Raw genomic sequence first — 18882 nt, forward strand, 5'->3', positions numbered from 1 at the left:
TATTACAATGATAATATACTGCAGTGTATGTAGGCTACACATGCTTTTAAAAACCCATCAAAAATAACCAATCAATCACCAAACTGTTTTATTACCACATTGCAAAAGTCAGACAAGAGTACAGTTTTCAAACTCTTCTTTTTGGCTTCTTTCCAGGATATACATTATAAAGTCAACATGCATTTAAAAGTCTCTCTACAATGCACAATGCCTGGTCTTATTGTACAATTTATCTGAACGTGTTATTTCAAAGACTGTGTCATGAACTTATCAAAACATAAAAACTTGCTCCACCTCTGACATCATGGATCATGTCTTTACTTTTCAAATTACATAACAAATCCCAACAATTTTTTCCCAACCTCTCCAATCAACTCCATTCTGGTAAACAACACCAATGTTTCATGACACAATCAGTCATCAAGGATCATATCAAATTCACATTAAATATCCTGTCAGAAAAGCATAAACCTTTTCAATTTATTCTGCATTAATTTGCCTAATTTTTCTTAAGTAATACTCTGTATACATTGATATAAAGTGTATAGTAATGCACTATTAATTATGCATGAGTTTGTACCTGGTTTGAACTGAATATATCCTGTCAGAGTGGTTATGCTGATATGCTTATTCTAAACTGCATAAAGTATTCTTAGATATAGTGAAAAGTGCAAATGCATAAATTGTCAATTTCAAAATATGATACGCATAAAAGTTAAAAGTGCTTTCACCGTCTACAGAAAGAAATGAAAGTAACAGCTTGTAAAAATGATCACTCACTTGGTAATCAGCTGTGCTTGTTTCTACAGTAAACACACACACACACACACACACACACACACACACACACACACACACACTATAGTTCAGGGTAGTGCATGAGCAGAGCGTGCCACTGCTCTTGTCCATACATGAGGAAGCTGACAGCGGTGCGGACGTCCTCCAGCTCTATGTTGGCGAGGAAGGATCTCTGGAGTTCAGTTTCCACAGAGCTTCCGCTGGTCCCACGACTCTTCAGGAGAACCACGGCAGACTGACACAGCAGCCAGTCCATCATTTTATCCATTCTGGCCCGATCCAAGCTGGCCAAGACACGCTTGCCCCACAGGCTGATGTGAAGCATGTTAGCGGCCACACGTGCACTGGGCCGCTGGAACCGAGAGAAGAAAAAAATGATCAGAAATCAGGTAATGAACAGGTTTATCTTCTAGGTCAGAGTTCTAAGTCAAGTCTGAAGTGATGATGAGTTTCTATGGGTACATGTCAAATAACTGAGACGCAGAATTTATTTTTATTACGTTTTATTTTTACTTTTTAAAAAACCAAAAACTACATGATCATAATATAACAATAAAAAATGACTAGTAATAGTTATAATAATAAAATAATTAATATATATATATATATAAAATGTATGCAAATTTGTCATGTGATCTGAATGAAGATCACAAGGTTAAAAACTCTGTCAAAAACATAGGTCATATTTTAAAATAATATTTGCTTTAATTATATATACACAGGTCAAAATTATATTTGCTTAAAATTAACATTTTAGGACCAGTAAGTTTTTCTCCAATGTACATGAACCCTCTGAAATTATATGTATATATATATTTAAAAAAATAGATTAACCATGTTTTGTAAAACTTTTTTAAAAAATATTCAAAGCAGATATTTTCATTTAACCCACTTTCTTTTCCCAGAATATGCGGTACTGTTTAGTGGTGGTGAGGGTTATACCTTGCGAGTGTTTCTGTGTAGCAGGAGCTTCACTACTAGCTGAACATCAGCAGGAACAGCAGGAGGAAGAGGATGGAGTTGTGTTTCCTGATAGGTGCGGCTCTCCAGCCCCTGTGAGCTGTAGAAGGGGTTTGGCTGACCGAAGAGCTCATAGGCGATCGCCCCTACGGCCCAGACATCTGCTTTACTGTAATCAATCGTCACCCCTCGACCTGGGACTGCTGTGACCACCTAGAAGATCAAGGAAAGTTAGCATAATTATATATCATGCATTTTTGATTAAATAAATGCAGCCCTGGTGAGCATATGAGACATCTTAGCCGACGCGTCATGTTTCAAGAGTAATTCCTGAAGTTTCTCACCTCAGGTGCCATCAGACAGGAGTTTCCTCCTCTGTAGATCGAGCTGCTTTCGAAGGGCAGTTTGAGGCCCAAATCCTCTGCCAGACAGCACCCAAAGTCAGTGATCACCAGTCTGGGACACCCCGCTTTACAAGAAATAAAAACACGTAACAGCATGATTTACCTAACGCTGCACAATACTGCAAGTCTACATTGGTCTAAAAACTGTCTGCAATGTCTTGAGACTCTTACTGCTGTCATATTCCACGAGCACATTGTCTGATTTGAGGTCTCTGTGAGCGATGCCCTGTCTGCACAGGTGGTCCACCCCTTCCAGCAGCTGCAGCAACATGAGAGAGGCCTGCATGAGGTTCGGCTCACACTCCTTCAGGTACTGCCGCAGGGTGTATGGGTAACTACAGCACAGGCACATCAAGACATTTATCAGATTAAAAAATGACCACAACCACCATTCATCAGAAAATTAGTCTAAAAGCCTGCAAAAACTTGTATCTCACTGGATCTTTTATTTATATATAGCCTAAATATATATATTTATTTTTTTATATATTTTCTAAATAAATATCATTATTTATTTATATATATATATATATATATATATATTTATGTATATATATATATATATATATATATATATATAAAATATAATAAATAATAATAATTATTATTATTTCATGTCTTTATTAATTTAATAATGCATAATAAATATAAAATATAATAACAATTATTACTATTGTATTATTTTGAATAATACATTCTATAATAAATACATGTAATAATTATGATGAATTATTATTCTTATTGTTTTAGTATTTATTTTGATTTATTTTTATAATAAATATAATTATTACTGCTATCATTCATTATTATTTCAGTTTTTATGAAAATAAATATAACTATTAATAATTGTAATATTGTAATAAATAATAATTGTATTCATTATTATTATCAATTATAAAGTTTTATTTATTTTCATAATAATTGTATAATATTTACATATAATTATTACTACTATTATTATTTGTTATGTATTGTTATATTTATTATAATTTGTATCATATTTTTTATGAAAATAAATATTATTATTTGTATTAATTATTCTTTTTTAATTAAGGATTCTTTTTTATTATTTGTGTTCTATTTATGTACCATAATTTCATAATACATTTATTTTTTATAATAAATACATAAAATCATATTTATTGCTATTAGTATTCTAATGAATTATTATTACTTTTTTATTTTTATTTTATAAGCTTCCTCACTTCTTCATGACCAGGAACAGAGTTCGATTCCTGCCCAAACCCTGTGGATTGAGTCGGTAAGGCAGGACAGCAGGGTACTCCTCCTGAGCTCCAGGCAGCAGCGGGACCTCCCCGGTGAAGGCCCGGTACACTGTGATCACGTTGGGATGAGCGGTCAGCCGTTTAGGCGCTGTTCCAAAGTGCCTGTAAAAATAGCAAAGCCACTGGCAATGACTCAGTGTATTTTAAGGCCGTGTTGTACTGCTAAAGTTCACATACAAACTCACCCGTCCAAAGCAATCTCTTCTTGCTCTTTGGATAAGGCACGTGGACATGCAGGGACCAACTCCATAGACATAGAGCGGAGGATGGCGTCACTTGATGAACTAGCCTACAGGACAGTATCAAAATGTTCAGTCTGCCATTAGAAAAACCTGTTGATGTGTTCTGGAATACTCTATGTAATATGTATTCTACACAAAATGCTAAATAATTTCTCCTTTCATTAATATAATGCTCAAATGCTGTAACTTCTCACCCCAATGTTCCACATCATTTTCATTGCTAAAGGAAAGCTGGGTGTAGCAGGGAACGGCCCTGCTTTCTTATTGCCAGTTTCCTTCTGGTTCAGGTCCACCAGCGAACACTTCTCTCTCTCCGCAGGGGCCGCGAACGGAGCCGCTGCCTCATACACGGCTGCACTGCAACCTTTCCCGATCTGTTTCCCAGTGACATAGTCCTCCAACCTGTACCCTGAGGTAAAGGGCTTCAGTGGGCTCTGGAAGCTCTTCTTAGTGAATACGGCCTACATTGAGAAAAAATTTGAATGAACATGTAAATAAAAATGTAATTGCAGTTGAAACACACTTGCAATGTTTTTGTAGCAGGATAATTTTTAAAGATAAAAAACATTTAAAAAAAATAGAATGGAGAAGTTATATTCCTAAGAAATGCATGCACTTGCAGACAAATTATAATGGATTACAGATGTAATTGATAAGATGTCATTCACATATATTTATAATACTCTCTGCATACCATTTGCATATGTACTTGTGGTTAAACCTATTTAATTACAAAACTGACTAGGTTCAATAAAATTTAGAAGTACAATTTATATACATTTATCCAAAGCGACTTACAAAAGACAAGAGGAACAAATGCAATTCATCAAAGAGCAAACATTTGTAATTTACAAAGCCAGGTTTATTAGATTAGGAAGCAAGCTAGAAGAGAATAATTGTTTGTTTCTGTGTGTTTGCCAGAAGTAACTAGCAATCTGATGCAATACATAATTTTATCAATAATGGCATGTAAAAACCTATGGTTACTACTATGGTAGTTTTTAGTACTTTTCGAAGTAGTTTATGACAACTAACGACCTGTTTAACTTGTTGTTTCATTCACTATTACATTTAATTATGTGTAACAAGGATTATGTGTAACAATACTGTTCGGTCATTTTTTTAATCTATTGGAAACGTTCAGTACTGCAGTGCACACAAATAAATTATTACTGAAAGCAAATTTTTTGATACATCAACCTCCAATTTCACACAGTTTTAGAGTAAAACGTACTCAAGTTCACTTTTTACAACTTTTTTCACCCCAGCAATAATCTGCCAAGTAACATTTAAAAAGAGACCAAATTTCAACGATTTGTGACCGTTTAAGTTGGAAATTTCATTTTCAGGTCAATGGTCAAAAAGTGAATAAATTGATTAGAACTACTACCACAAAAAAATAAAAAAATAAAATAAAAAAATAATAATAAATAATAATAATAATTATATATATATATATATATATATATGATATAAAAAACATTATCTAACTAAAATATAGAACAATCATTTCATTGAAATAATAATAAAAGATGGTAATGTTTGACCGACCAGCGAACAGTACAAGAGGATTAATATAACAAATATAACGAGAGAGAGAGACACACACACACACACACACACACACACACACACACACTTTAACTATTTATTTAAGTCCATATAAAATAAATGATTTACAGGGACATAAATACTATAGATGCAGTCAAATGCATGTTTTTTTTGTTTTGTTTTTTGCATTTGCGCATTTTTTTTGCATTTGCATTCAAAGAATTTTTTTTTTCAGTTCATGCATTCCCTGGGAATCAACCCCATAACCATGTTCTACTGTTTGAGCTACAGGAATGATCAATTATCATAATCATCATTTGATATACAACTGTTGTCATTGTTGTGTTCTTATGGGATGCTGTGGTCACCTGTATCTTCTGACACACAGCCACGCTTGTCCTGTCCTCCTCCAACTGCTGTTCAATCAGCGTTAAACCCACCCCAAAAGCCAGGAAAACAGCCCTGTTCCTGGGTGAACCACCCCCAACCACTCTCCTAAAAGCGCCGGACTGGAGTTGGGCGGCCATCCCACTGAGAGACAGGCGGAAGAAACGGTACCGGCCAGGCAAGAAGGTCTGCGGCTGAACGGTGCGTGTCGGCCGGGACACACGCAGTCGCTCACCGCGGAACTTCGCTGCCACACGGCCGGCTGGTTTGAAGAGACCCAGCTGGAAAACTGACCTCGCCAGCTCCAACCCCCGACTGAGTGCATGTTTCACTGACATTTTGAGCCAAATAAACAACTAAATTTCGCGTTAACAGAAAAAACAATTAGGCTCCCTTTACTTCTCCCAGCATTATTTCTCAAGGACAGTGTTTATGTAATGCTGATTGGTCGGCGAAAACCTTTTCAAAATGAAAGTCAGAAGGCACGTATTTCACAATAAAAGTCCAGGTGGCATGTATTTTAAAATAAAAGTACGAAAAATCTTGACGCGGCGAGACAATTATTAACCACACAACAGTTCAGAATGTATTATTAGTTTACACATTTACTGTATGTTTTCATTGCGAAATAATAGAACCATACATCCATTCAATACACTATCTATCCTCCTACACATTTGCTTTGTAACACAGCATCATAATTTCAGCTTTGTTTCTTAAGTCATCAGTCTAATGGTTTTGCTCTCAGGTCTTCAGGGCCAAATGAATATGGCAGGAGCTCCTCCACTGTCATCAGATTGTAAGATCCATCAGATTTTGCAAGATAAACGTCCCACTGTGAGCCAAACTGCAAAAAACAAAAAAACAAACAAAAAAAGAAAAACATACATATCCACTCTGTTAACTGACAGTGTTGATGAAAGGAGAACAATTATTTGTTGTGCATTAAAGGTTTAAAAGTATTTGTTGTGCATAACTCTATTGCAATATTCTAATGCAATTTTGTGTTTATTTAGGCCACACCTAAATTTCACAATTTCTTTCATTTCTAAATGTGCAGTTTGTCATGACTCATGTTTTGGACATGTTCTGACTGATGACTTGCCACAGAGTAACTGCAAGTTTTTATGTCTTTGTCAATTATAGTAATAATAATTACAATGACAACTATCAATGATTTTATTTGGTAACACTTTATTGTATAGTGTCCATACGTTACATGTACATGTATAAAAAAAATATGATCAATAAGTTATGACAACAATGTTTTTACATTGCATCAACTCATCAAAATAAGCTAAATCAATGTGTAAACATGTAAGTCAGTTTAACGTAATCAAAGTTGAAATTACTTAAACATACGTTGATTGAACTTACCCCAATCCTAACCCCATAGTAAGTACAGTTTATTATTACGCAGTACTTCAATGCATAATTACACTGTAACAGACACATTCAAATAAAAGTGTAACCTTTAATTTTTAGAAGAACTAACCTCTCTCATGAACTGCCTGCAGCCTCCACATGGAGAAATAACCCGATCTTCAAGGTCACTGCACAAAACACAATGTACACTAGGAATATAACTCAACAGTATATATGTGCTTAAACTTCTTCAGCCAATACATACATATATATATAAACACCTGGCAATTGCGATGGCTTTGAAGGTGGTATGTCCCTCAGACACAGCTTTAGAGATAGCAGTCCTCTCAGCACACAATCCAGCCGAGTAGCACGCATTCTCTACATTACAACCTGTAAACAGAACATCACCATATACTGATGAACCATGAACAAAACTGAGATCTTGATTTATATACGTCTCACATTGCCTGTCTGGTTTCCTTTTAGAGCATCCATTTAGCATATGCAAATTAAATATGTATATATTTTTAAAGTTATTTTTTTGTATTTGTAAAACGTTTGAATGGTATACATGTATAGGTTTCAATATATATAACTACACTTGTTTTTAGAAGTGTGTAAGAGTGTCCCACCTGTGAACACGCTTCCAGTGCTTGTTAAGACAGCTGCTCCAACCCTGAACTTGCTGTAGGGACAGTACGCAAAATTTCTGGCTTCCAGAGATTTCTGAACAAGCGCTTGTGGGCTCCAGCTATTCATAACTCTGCTGACTGGAGACTCTGTTTCAAAAGACAGGCAGTGCATGGCCTCAAGTCACAAGTTAATGTGTGTGTGTGTGTGTGTGTGTGTGTGTGTGTGTGTGTGTGTGTGTGTGTGTGTGTGTGTGTGTTAAAGGAGGACATTAGTGATGCAATGACTCTTTGACATTGAACAATGTCAACATATCTCGCATAATTCCCATTTACTTTATTCATATACATTCCCCCGTGTGGGGATATATGCAGATTTCCACGAACAGGAATGTGCATTGCACCGTTCTGACAATCATTAGACAGAGCACGCTTAACATCATAAATAACACATTTTTCACTTGCCTAAATGTGGTTTAAGCATATATTCTCATAGAAAATATTTAATTTAGTTAAAGCTTAGCTTTGTAAGTAACCAGACGCATGAGTAAAGATGATCCTTTTTCTCAGTCCAGAGTTCAGACACTCATGATGAAATGACTGCAATAAAGACACACGTATAAGAGCTTGTTGTAAACTTTATGTATTTAAAAACGTGACTGTGCCAGTCTCATCAATCTTGTCGACAGCTGGATTTCTTACATGACAGTCTCTCACGAGGTGCATCATGGGATGCTTTTTAAATTGTATTGATACAAGTTGATACACGTTTTGTAAAGAAATTCATACAGTCACAGTTTATATTTGCCTACATAAATTCAAGCATGTAAAGGGATAGTTCACTTAAAAATGAAAAAATCTGTCATCATTTACTCACCCTCAAGTTGTTTCAAACCTGTATATAGTAAACAAAAGTTTCTTTCCTCTGAACACAAAAGAAGATATTTTGAAGAATGTTGGCAATTAAACAGTTGATGGACCCCATTGACTTTATAGTAGGGAAGTAGGTTTGAAACAACTTGAGGGTGAGTAAATGATGACAGAATTTTCATTTTAAAGTGAACTATTATGCAAAATCGTTTAGATCAAAAGAGGAATGAGAAACAAATTCAGTCAGTTGTGTTACTTTAAAACATAGCATAGAAATATAAATGAAAAAGGGCCATTACTGTAAAAGATAAAATAAAGTTATTTTAAGCATTAATGCTTTTAAAAAGCCCAAAATATGCATGTTACTCTATAACCCTCTGGATTCTGGATGGAATAATGTGAATGGATCAGTACTCGAAGTAGGATTTATTGTTAAATTACATCCTTTTTCTCAATTCTGATTTAAGGAAAGTCTTCGCACATTAAGCTGAACATGTGTTTTAACTCATGTGTTTTAATCAGCGGTGATGAGCCAGTCGATCCAGCGGGCGTAGTTCCTGACTTTTGTGTAGACACCAGGATAGTACGGAAGAGCACAGCCGATTCCCCATGAAACAATGCCTTCCAATTTCCCATCACAAATGAGAGGGCCACCCGAATCTCCCTGTGAAAGACGGCAATAAGAGATTATTGTAATTATTGAACAATGTAATGGAAGCAGAATATAGTATATACAGTACATTCGAATTTTTCTGTTTTCACATTCTTCAAAGTCAAATTGTTTACAACATTTGTAAACACTAAAAACGTATTTTTTTCCAATTAAATCGAGAAAATAAAAATGGGGTCTCACATTTTTGGATCCCACTGCATGTTTGTTATTCTGTAGTTTAAGCCAATTTTTTCTTTGTTTCTATAGATATTATCTACAGTGAATTCATACAGATATCACATAAAGAGTCTGAACATAAAGCCCTGAAAAGCTGTGCCATATCAGATTACATCTACCATCTCCCTGAATTGTCAGCAGTTGACCGCACCCTTATTCCCAGAATGCCCTTTTCAAAGAAAACCCATTGGCGGGACCCTTGGGAGGGATTGTGTGCGATCATAAATTAGGGAAACCGCATATTTCCGTGACAAAGCAGGTGTGTGAGGGGTCAAGCTAAATTCAGGAAGGGCTGAATTTGAACAGATTGCACCAAATCAGGGTTATTAACTGAAACTAAAACCATTCAAAAAAAATTGTGTTGTTGTTACTTGAAATAAGTATAAAAAGAAATCTCATTTATTTTCTCCGTAGTGGAATTGATTTTTAGACACCGTGGGCTATGAGGTTGTTATTAGATTGTATTTGCCATCGACCTGCATTACTTCAGCCCATCTTTTATTTATTTGTTTAAAAGCGGAATTCCTGGTGAACAACTACATTACCCATGATTCTGCAGAGAAATCCCCACCAATCAGAGCGTCGAAACAAGCAAATCACGCCAAATGAACTTTTTAGCATCCGCCCACTCCCATGAAGCATGCTAATGATGTAAATTGAAATTTTGTGGCTCTTTAATGTGTCTGACAGATCGCTGTAGACTAGAGCCTCAGTTAAAGCTGCTCGTGAACCGATCATCTCTTCCTTCTAGTTAATTTATAGCATCAAATAAACATGAACGAACATAAGAAGGGATGTTGTTTTAACCGCGGAAAGGCGTCAGTACACTCAGTCCTTATCAAGTTCAAATCCTCCCATGTTAATCTACTAACTCGTCTGACTGCTTTGTCGGACAAAATGGTGGAGGGTAGGGCGAAGTATGATTGGTCAGATCACATGTCAATCAAACTCCCTGCGAAGGGTCAATTCTCTACACTTTTTTCACGGTTGCACTCTATTCCATTTGCGGTCACTAGTGTTGTGTAAATGAGATTTGCACTCATTTGCACTGAAAGCTCTGATTACCTGGCAGGAGTCTTTCCCACCGAAGCGCGAGCCTGCGCAGATCATGTTGTCGTTGATTCTGTAGTAGTAGTAGTATTGGCAGCTGGGGATGATCTCCACATCCACCGCACGCAGATTCGGTGACAGATAGAAGCTGTAGATTTTTGTCACTCCCCATCCGCTCACGGTGCAGCTGAGTCCTCCGACTAAATCAGGTGTGTCTAGAAAGGTGGGCACTGAGGCCGGCTGAACGTTAGCGTTAATCTGAGCTGGAACACTGAGCTGGGGAAAAATAAACAAGATGAAATTTAAATAATTTCATTTATTTAATAATAAGATAATAAATAAGATAATTTCTGCAGAAATTGCAAATATAATGACAGTTTCCAAACAGGTTTCCCTAAAAACACTCTCCCCATCTGTCATTGGCCAAACAAACAGATAGTCCCGCCCCAGAGCTCACGTCATTGGTTCAGGTTGAGCCAGAAGCTGCTCAAACCAAAAGAGCAATGTTTTGAAAGACTCTCCTGTGTTTGGAGACTTGGATCTGGTCTAGAGCTTGGCAAACAGTGTGTAAACATAAACTAAATACTGATTATTCTTGTGATCATCACATACCCTTCACCATACCTAGAGATTGGCATGGGGTACTCTCCATAAAATAATCTCTCAATGCAAATCAAACCAGCTATTAGGCTGAAATAAAACCATGCCAATCTCTAGGTATGGTGAAGGGTGTGTGATGATGTAGAGCTATTTTAATTCCAAAGACCAAGGGAACTTTATCAGGATGCAAAGTATCCTGGATCCATGAAATAACCGGCCTTTAAAAATCAAATATGGGAATTTAACATTGGAGTGTCCTGACTTATGCACCCTGTATTTTAAGGAAGATTATTTATTTATTTACAATACATTTTTCATTCACAAAGAAAATGTGTGTCCTTAAAGGTTGGCTTTTTCATACTTTTTTTTAAATGAAGACATTAAGATCAATTTCCAAAAGATGATTGTTTATTCCTCCTTTTAGTCAACTTTAGCATGGGTGTGTTCACTTATGCTAAGCACTGTATATATACAGTGTGTGTGTGTGTGTGTGTGTGTGTGTGTGTGTGTGTGTGTGTGTGTGTATAAATATATATATGTATGCCTATGCGTGTGTGTGTGTGCACGCGCGCGTGTATAGACATCACACACACACACGCATATATATTAATATATATAAATATAATAATATATATAGGCTACACACACATATATTATGTAAACAAAGACTTATGTTAGATGCGATTGATCACGATTAATCGATTTGACAGCACTAATTATAATATGAGGTTGTTAAAAATACAGGTATCAATTGATAATTGCAGATTAAACAGGGATATTGGAGAAATTATCAAACAAACAAAAAATAATTTCTGTAGCAGCATTCCTCTTGAGTCAGTATTTGTATATGAGACAAAGTAGTTTCTAGTATTTGTTACAATGTTTCTTACCCTAATGAGCATGATGTCATTGTTAAAAGTTTTTGGATTGTAGGCAAAATGACTGAAGACTCTGGAGGCGTTATAAACTTGCTCAAATCCCTCTTCTACAGCGAGACTGTGCTCACTCAGCACCACCTGAATTACACTGGCCCTGTGGATCCAAATACAATTTTGCATGAAATAACATAATAAATTGTTTGTTTGAAAAGCTTGTCAGTGAAGCGGGCGTGTTGGCGTACGGTCTCCAGCAGTGGGCAGCAGACACCACCCACTGCGGCTGAATGAGGGTTCCTCCACAGAAATGCTTCCTGTCGACCTGAAGAGACACCTGGTACTTGATGGAGTACGGCACGACCTCTTGACCCCCGATGATCCTTTGTGGTAATGTATCTAGTCAAGATAAAGTGTGTGTTATTCACATTTTGCTCTATATCCATAATTTTAGAAGAACATAGATTAGATCAAGTTAAAATGCGTTCTGCTATTTCTGTTACTCCATCAGAAAACCATTGATCCATAAACCATGTTAACACTCGACTTTAGCTTGTTTATGATTATTAACATTTATATGTGATTATTAATGTGCATTTAAAAAAATCATGACTTCATATTGAATGCTACTGAAACTTCTAACGTGGATCAGACTTAATTTAAATTAAAAGTGTGCATATAATGGTATAAGGAGTCAAATAACTGCTATTTAATGAAGAATTGAATTGCTTACCTCGGACCGTTACAGCGAGCACAAGAAATACCCACAATAACTGAGCCATTCTTTCAGCACTGTAACGAGAAAAAAGCATCGGAAACACAAGGTAGAAATTGTGAAAGCCTGTAATAAATGAAAACGAGTCTCCCAATGCTTAGAATGAAACGGTCTTCATGTCTGCATGCATCCTTCAAAACTGTACAATAGCAACCTGATACAGTTCAAGAGTGCAGAACAAGAGATCGTGTCACTTTTTTGACAAGTTGATTACTGTATTACAAGATACTCGAATGCCTAGTACACATACGTGACGAGAAGGAAAGACTCACCAGTGATAATTCCTCACCTCTCGAGCCTTGAAGGACCTCCAACTGCTGATTTCTGTTCTCTGTTCTGTTCTGAGCTTTTTATAATGACCCCATATCCATGCGAAACAACAAATTGTACGTTTATCCCACAGTAAAAGAGACACTGACCTAGTACCTGACAAAGTCCCTCAGTGTCATGCATATCTGATTCAACGCTCTTTATGATCACTTATTGTGTGCTGGTGTTGAGAAACAACACCCTGTTCATTCATTTCAATGGCAGCGTTAAATACAAGTACTGTGGGTGTTGTCAAAGAGTTTCAAAATATTGCAAGCTTGAGTTACATGGACAGAAAGACCTTCTAAAAACATGTTTCTCGGAAATTACATGTGACTGTCTTTAGCATACTAATTGTACGCCCTCCTTCCCAGAACATAAAGATTTTCCAAATTGGAGCCTGACATTTTTCAAAATTACAAAAGACCTGTCAAGTTTTAAAGGGATAGTTCACCCAAAAATGAAAATGTTGTTATCATTTACACTCAAGTTGTTGTCATTTCTACACAAAACAAGATATAAAAAAGGGAGGGGGGGGCACTATGGAAGTCAATGGGTTCATCAACTGCTTGGTTACTAACATTCTTCAAAATATCTTCTTTTGTGTTCAACAGAAGAAAGAAACTCATACCGGTTTGGAACAACATGAGGGTGAGTAAATGATGACAGAATAACATTTTTGGGTGAACTATCCCTTTAAGTCTAATGAAGAACATGAGATGCACAGGCGTGATCGAAGTGCTGTGTATTTATTAAAGGGTAACTGTCGCCAAAATTGAACCTAGGCTCTTTTTGTTAATCTACCCGAGTTAAACTTTCGTGTAAAAAGCATAATTAGAATGGAAACGCCACTTTTAAGGAGGACCGTATTTTTGCTAGGGGTACTACAATGATAGCATCAAAAATCGCTATTTTTAAAACACTAAGGAGGCTCGACACAACATAAAACTCTGCTTGAAGTATCACCAGGGGCTCTACACATGAACTCGAGCATTGACAACATTGTTTGTGTACACAGAGTTTACCAAAAATAAATGCAATGCAAATACGTCTCCGAATGCAACGTAACATGAGGGGAGTAAAGATGGAAAGCTCCTAAATCTTGTTTCCATATAAATTCTAAGTGTCTTAGTGATCATGCTTTTCATTGGAATTACAAGTTCATGACATTTCCTCATATGGAGTCAGTTCATTACGTTGCATTCGGAGATCGACTACTTTTGACTGACAAAATTCCAGCCACCGGAAACACTAACTGATAAAGTGAGTCGTACAAAACCTTTCTTTTTAGTAAACTCTGTACACAAACACTGAATTCAATACTTCAAGCACAGTTTCATGTTGTGTCGAGCCGCCTTAGTGTTTTAAAAATAACGATTTTGATGCTATTATAGAAGTGCCCCTAGCACTCCCATTCAAAAGGCGTTTTGACCAAAAAAACGAAAATACGGTCAATCTTAAAAGTGGCGTTTCCTTTCTAGTTATGCTTTTACATGAAAGTTTGACAGGGGTAGATTAACAAAAAGAGCCTGTTCAATTTTGGCGACAGTTACCCTTTAAACAATGTAAAGTCAGTTAATCCAATACTAGAAAACTCAAAGAAAAAGCAGGGCACAAACAACACAGAATAGAAACAGAACAAACTGAAGGGAACAAACAAACTGCATCCGAAATCGCATACTTCCCTACTATATAGTAGGCGAAAAACAGTATGTGACAAAAGAAGTATGTCCGAATTCACAGTACTCATAAAAGAGTGAGTGACAAGTACCTGGATGACCTACTACTTCGGGCGAGATTCTGAAGTGTGCATACGATGGACACTTTACAATCCCATGAGGCCACGGGGGAGGATTTATGAATGGCAGTGAAGCGACGCTGGTAGGTCACATGATAAATGACAACATGGCGAATGTAGTTAGTCCGGATTACATTGATACTACACACACTCATACTATACAGAATGTACTTTTTAGCGGTCGTGAAGTAATTACTTATTCAAAAAAAGTACCTTCTCAAGAGAGTATGCGATTTCAGACGCAGCCATTGAGCGGGAAAATGAAACAAAGGAAACAGGAAACAATGATAAGCATACTAGAAGTCCTTGAAACTGAAATCAAAACGCATCAAAAGTATAATGTGACAAGACATCCACGTCATGTCACATCAATAATCTTTATAATAAGCTATTTGTCGCCAGTTTAGCGGATCAAAATGTGCTATAAAAGCAGCAGTTGTTCAAGTAAATGTTTATATTTTAATAAGCAATGTGGTTATTGAGGAAATTATGATTTAATGGTACTGAGAAGTCATGCCTAGTTTTGATTTTATTCCTTGATTGAAACTGAGTAACTATGAATGGTTGCTATTTGTGACATTAAATATTGTTCTCAGCTTTAAATGAAATGAATCAGTTCCTCTCTGACATTAAATGAATGCATTATATTCTGAGGCACATAATAAACACATTATTTCCCAGATATATATTTATATCTGTATATATGCACCTGCAGAGTTGCATATCACATAGCCAGACAGACTATAATTTATTTAACTTGTTTGTTTTGTCTGACAACGTGCTTTTCCCTGCAAACACATCCCACTTCACACCATCTTATTGTGTGCAATCCTTCATCCTCCAACTCACACCCACTCTGAGAGACTGTGGGAGTTTGATCAAAACAACGGTTGGCCGCTTACAGAACTGCTTTAAGACTCTCTCTTGGGAAAAGTTTGACATTATAGGAGCTTTACCGAACATGAAGATAAAATCAGGTCGTCTCAGGAGTGTCTCAATACTGATTTGTTTCATTTGATACATCAGTATTGAAACTTTGTTTATAGAACTATGCATGCACATAGTTTTTGTTTGTTTACAGTAAATATTGTTATCTGTTTTTGTCAGTGTGCAATGCTGTACATTTTTCCTTCTTTAACACAAAAGGTGAGGTTGATTTTATATTATCTATGGTCAGTAAAACAAAATAAATTAACTAGGTATCAGCTGTAGTTATAATTCCAGCGAACGTCATCTAAAGTTATTCCACATAATTATGTAGAATTTTATGGTTTGGAATAATTTTGAAAATGAATAGAACTTGAATATAAAATAATATAAATAAATATAAAATAAAATAAAATAAAAAATCGGAAATGAGTCTCACAATTTTAAAGGTACAATATGTAAGAATTTTGTAATAAAATATCCAAAAATCACTTGCACAGTGTGATTTATTTCCTGCAGTTGTTTACTTACAATATCCCAAAAGCCAATTTTAAATAATGGCCCGTCCCGGAAAAAAATGTCACCTGTTAATGACGCAATATCCGCGCTATCCTCGGTTTCCGCTCGTACAGCCATAGCCATGACGTAACCATGGCGACAGATGTGGACAACTGCGTAGTGCGTAACGTTTAGCGGCACGCTGTTCTTATTTCGTTCAAATATTATGGACCATGGCGAGCAGACTTTGTGACAAAAAAGGAGAACTAAAATGAGGCTCAATATCAGCGTGGTGTTTTCGAGATGCCGAGAGTGTCACATCCGTGACAAACTTAGACTTGACAGAGCTTCACGACTTGACAGCGACACCGCTCTTGCACATACTTTATTAGACAGGTGAGCAAATGTACATAAAACAAATCAATGGTATATAGCTCAACATGATGAAATATTAGAATATGATCTGTATGTTATTCTAATGTTGATCTAGCTTACTAGTAAGCTGCTAGTTTCATATAGTAAACAAACTAACACATAGAATAACATTATAACTTTCAACACTTGCTGTTTAGTATGATAGTGTAACGTTAGACCAAGTGAAACAGCGCTGCGTTACCTCACAAGTTTAATTCGTCAAATAAACTGACCTGTGCGAGTAGTAATTCAGCACTGGCGGGTAGTTCGGTAGAATGAATTATTTTTCCTTTATATCCACGGGACTCGCATGTGATATCTGTCTATTAGCAATCTATACCACAATAATGTTAAAAAACATGAATGTTTTCACTCATCCATTAACATTATTAGATCCATCAGCTTGACAGCAAGTCCCAGCATTCAGCTCGTCACTGCGTCATAAACCTACGCCTTTGTTATTGTAAGAGGTCAGCGACCCCTAGCGGCGCAAAAAAAAGAGACATATTGTAGCTTTAAAGGGGTGGTTTACTGCTTTTTTTCTTTGCATGATTGTATTTATGGGGTGCAATATAACATGTCTTCGTTTTTCTTTTTCTTTTTTAAGCCTTATTTTTCATAAATTTCACCTTTATTGTAAGCCGCTTTCTCCTCTGTCATTTGAACGACCGGTTGACTTCCTGATTCTATGAAACCACTCCCTCAGAAACAGGCATGGGCTCAGATTGGTTAGTTGGGCCGGTGTGTTGTAATTGGCTAAACTGCGCAGTGCACGTTGTCCGGAAACTTCACGCCCATCACCTTTACGGGCGAAAGTTACATGTGCTCCGGTCAAATGTAAATAATGGTTTCAATACTGCCGTACAGTTTGAGCCAGAGTCAGACCCAGAAAGCGGCAATGAAGAGAGTCAAGCAGAACCTCCCCAAACACGGCTCTTACAAAACGTTTCTGAATGGTACATTTTTATTATTATTATTATTCTATTCTACTATTATTATATAATAATTTCGATACGCTGTTACTTGAAAATGCCACTGCTGACACTTGTTAGCTTTTGAGATACGGTTTTCTCCTGATTAAACATTTAATATAATAAATGACTGAGATATACCGCAGCTGAAGTTTGCTGTTGCGATTACATATATATATTTTTTTACTTTACACGTTTGTCTTACACACAAAATAGCATCGAACTAACTGGCTACTATAAACAAACAGCTTTGGCTTTGGTTTAGCCTACGTTCTTGATCAAATCGAAAAATTACTTCATAAAGTAGGCTATACATGGAAAATACATTTACAAAATTAGTACATAATTACAAATTGCAGGTTCAAAATGTTTGTACGCGTTTGTCATAGACACACGAAATAGCATAACTAAGTGGCTATAACGCGAGCGCTGGCATTTGTTTACGTCCCTGATAAAACTAAAACATTACGTCTGAAATTATACATGCAAACATTTAAAATTATTAAGTCTTACTTACAGGTTGTGGCCCAACAACGGCTGCCTCTGCGTTTAAAGTTGGAACTGCTTTATGTTTTAGTAACAGTTACTTGTTTAATCCGGCATTGAATTCGTGGAGATTCTGGAAGCTGTCTTCCGTAAAATGCGCAGCACAGAGAGCTACGATTGTAATTTTCAGGAACATAATAAAACAGAAATTGTAGCCATTGTTGACGAACTACAGCGTCCATAAGAAGCCCGAACACCGAAGACATGACAGCTGGGTGAAAATAACACACTTTCGACGGCATGGCTACAGCTCTCCACTATAATTCTTCCTCTTCCACAACGCCGCAGAAATATGGCCACGCCCCATTTTTTGCATATTCCGGAGGGAGGGTTGATGTAAATGTATGGGTTAGCTACGTATAAAACCCGGGAAGTATCTCGTTGTAGTCCCATTCGAGTCGGTTTTGTAGGCATTAAACTTCCTGATTTTTAAAGACAATATATCTGCTTACGTTGAACTTTCAGCGCAGCATTTTGCAGATACTGTTCATGCACCAACAGCAACATTACACACTATTTAAAATGAAAAAAGTGAAATCGCAATCAACCACCCCTTTAACAAAACCTCATCTACAACTAAAGTGAAGTAAAGTCAAGTAAAGTCTAATGGGTCATCAGCTGTAGTTTGATAATTCCAGTGAATGGCATCTGTTATTCCACAAGATTATGTAAAATTGTATGTTTTGGAATAATTTAGCAAATTAAATAAAATAATTGGCTACACTTATTTAAAGGAGG

At 36.4% G+C, this 18882-nt stretch overlaps 3 protein-coding genes across 4 annotated transcripts; all 3 read right to left on the reverse strand.

The window, feature by feature from the left end:
* Positions 1 to 71: 71 nt before the first annotated feature.
* On the reverse strand, positions 72 to 6126 carry pink1 (PTEN induced kinase 1). The gene is made up of 8 exons (XM_079588037.1): positions 5610 to 6126; positions 3885 to 4151; positions 3634 to 3737; positions 3368 to 3550; positions 2334 to 2497; positions 2103 to 2227; positions 1741 to 1971; positions 72 to 1150 (listed from the first exon to the last, which is right to left on the reverse strand). The coding sequence occupies exons 1-8, from the start codon at positions 5964 to 5966 to the stop codon at positions 860 to 862; spliced, it is 1722 nt and encodes a 573-aa protein (XP_079444163.1). The 5' UTR covers positions 5967 to 6126; the 3' UTR covers positions 72 to 859.
* cdaa (cytidine deaminase a) lies at positions 6117 to 8286 on the reverse strand. The gene is made up of 4 exons (XM_079588057.1): positions 7629 to 8286; positions 7275 to 7386; positions 7124 to 7181; positions 6117 to 6475 (listed from the first exon to the last, which is right to left on the reverse strand). The coding sequence occupies exons 1-4, from the start codon at positions 7798 to 7800 to the stop codon at positions 6353 to 6355; spliced, it is 465 nt and encodes a 154-aa protein (XP_079444183.1). The 5' UTR covers positions 7801 to 8286; the 3' UTR covers positions 6117 to 6352.
* LOC306985607 (trypsin) lies at positions 8247 to 13209 on the reverse strand. Of its 2 annotated transcripts, none has more exons than XM_079588046.1 (6): positions 12971 to 13209; positions 12640 to 12698; positions 12155 to 12305; positions 11925 to 12066; positions 10450 to 10710; positions 8247 to 9159 (listed from the first exon to the last, which is right to left on the reverse strand). In XM_079588046.1, exons 1-6 carry the CDS (start codon positions 13132 to 13134, stop codon positions 9010 to 9012), a joined length of 927 nt encoding a protein of 308 aa, XP_079444172.1. In that variant the 5' UTR covers positions 13135 to 13209; the 3' UTR covers positions 8247 to 9009. The 2 variants fall into 2 exon arrangements, with proteins under 2 accessions (XP_079444172.1, XP_079444173.1); XM_079588047.1 differs by having other exon boundaries at positions 12954 to 13096.
* Positions 13210 to 18882: the final 5673 nt, after the last annotated feature.

This window comes from Phoxinus phoxinus (assembly GCF_949152265.1).
Source record: "Phoxinus phoxinus genome assembly, chromosome: 18".
In the NCBI taxonomy this organism is placed as follows: Eukaryota; Metazoa; Chordata; class Actinopteri; order Cypriniformes; family Leuciscidae; genus Phoxinus; species Phoxinus phoxinus.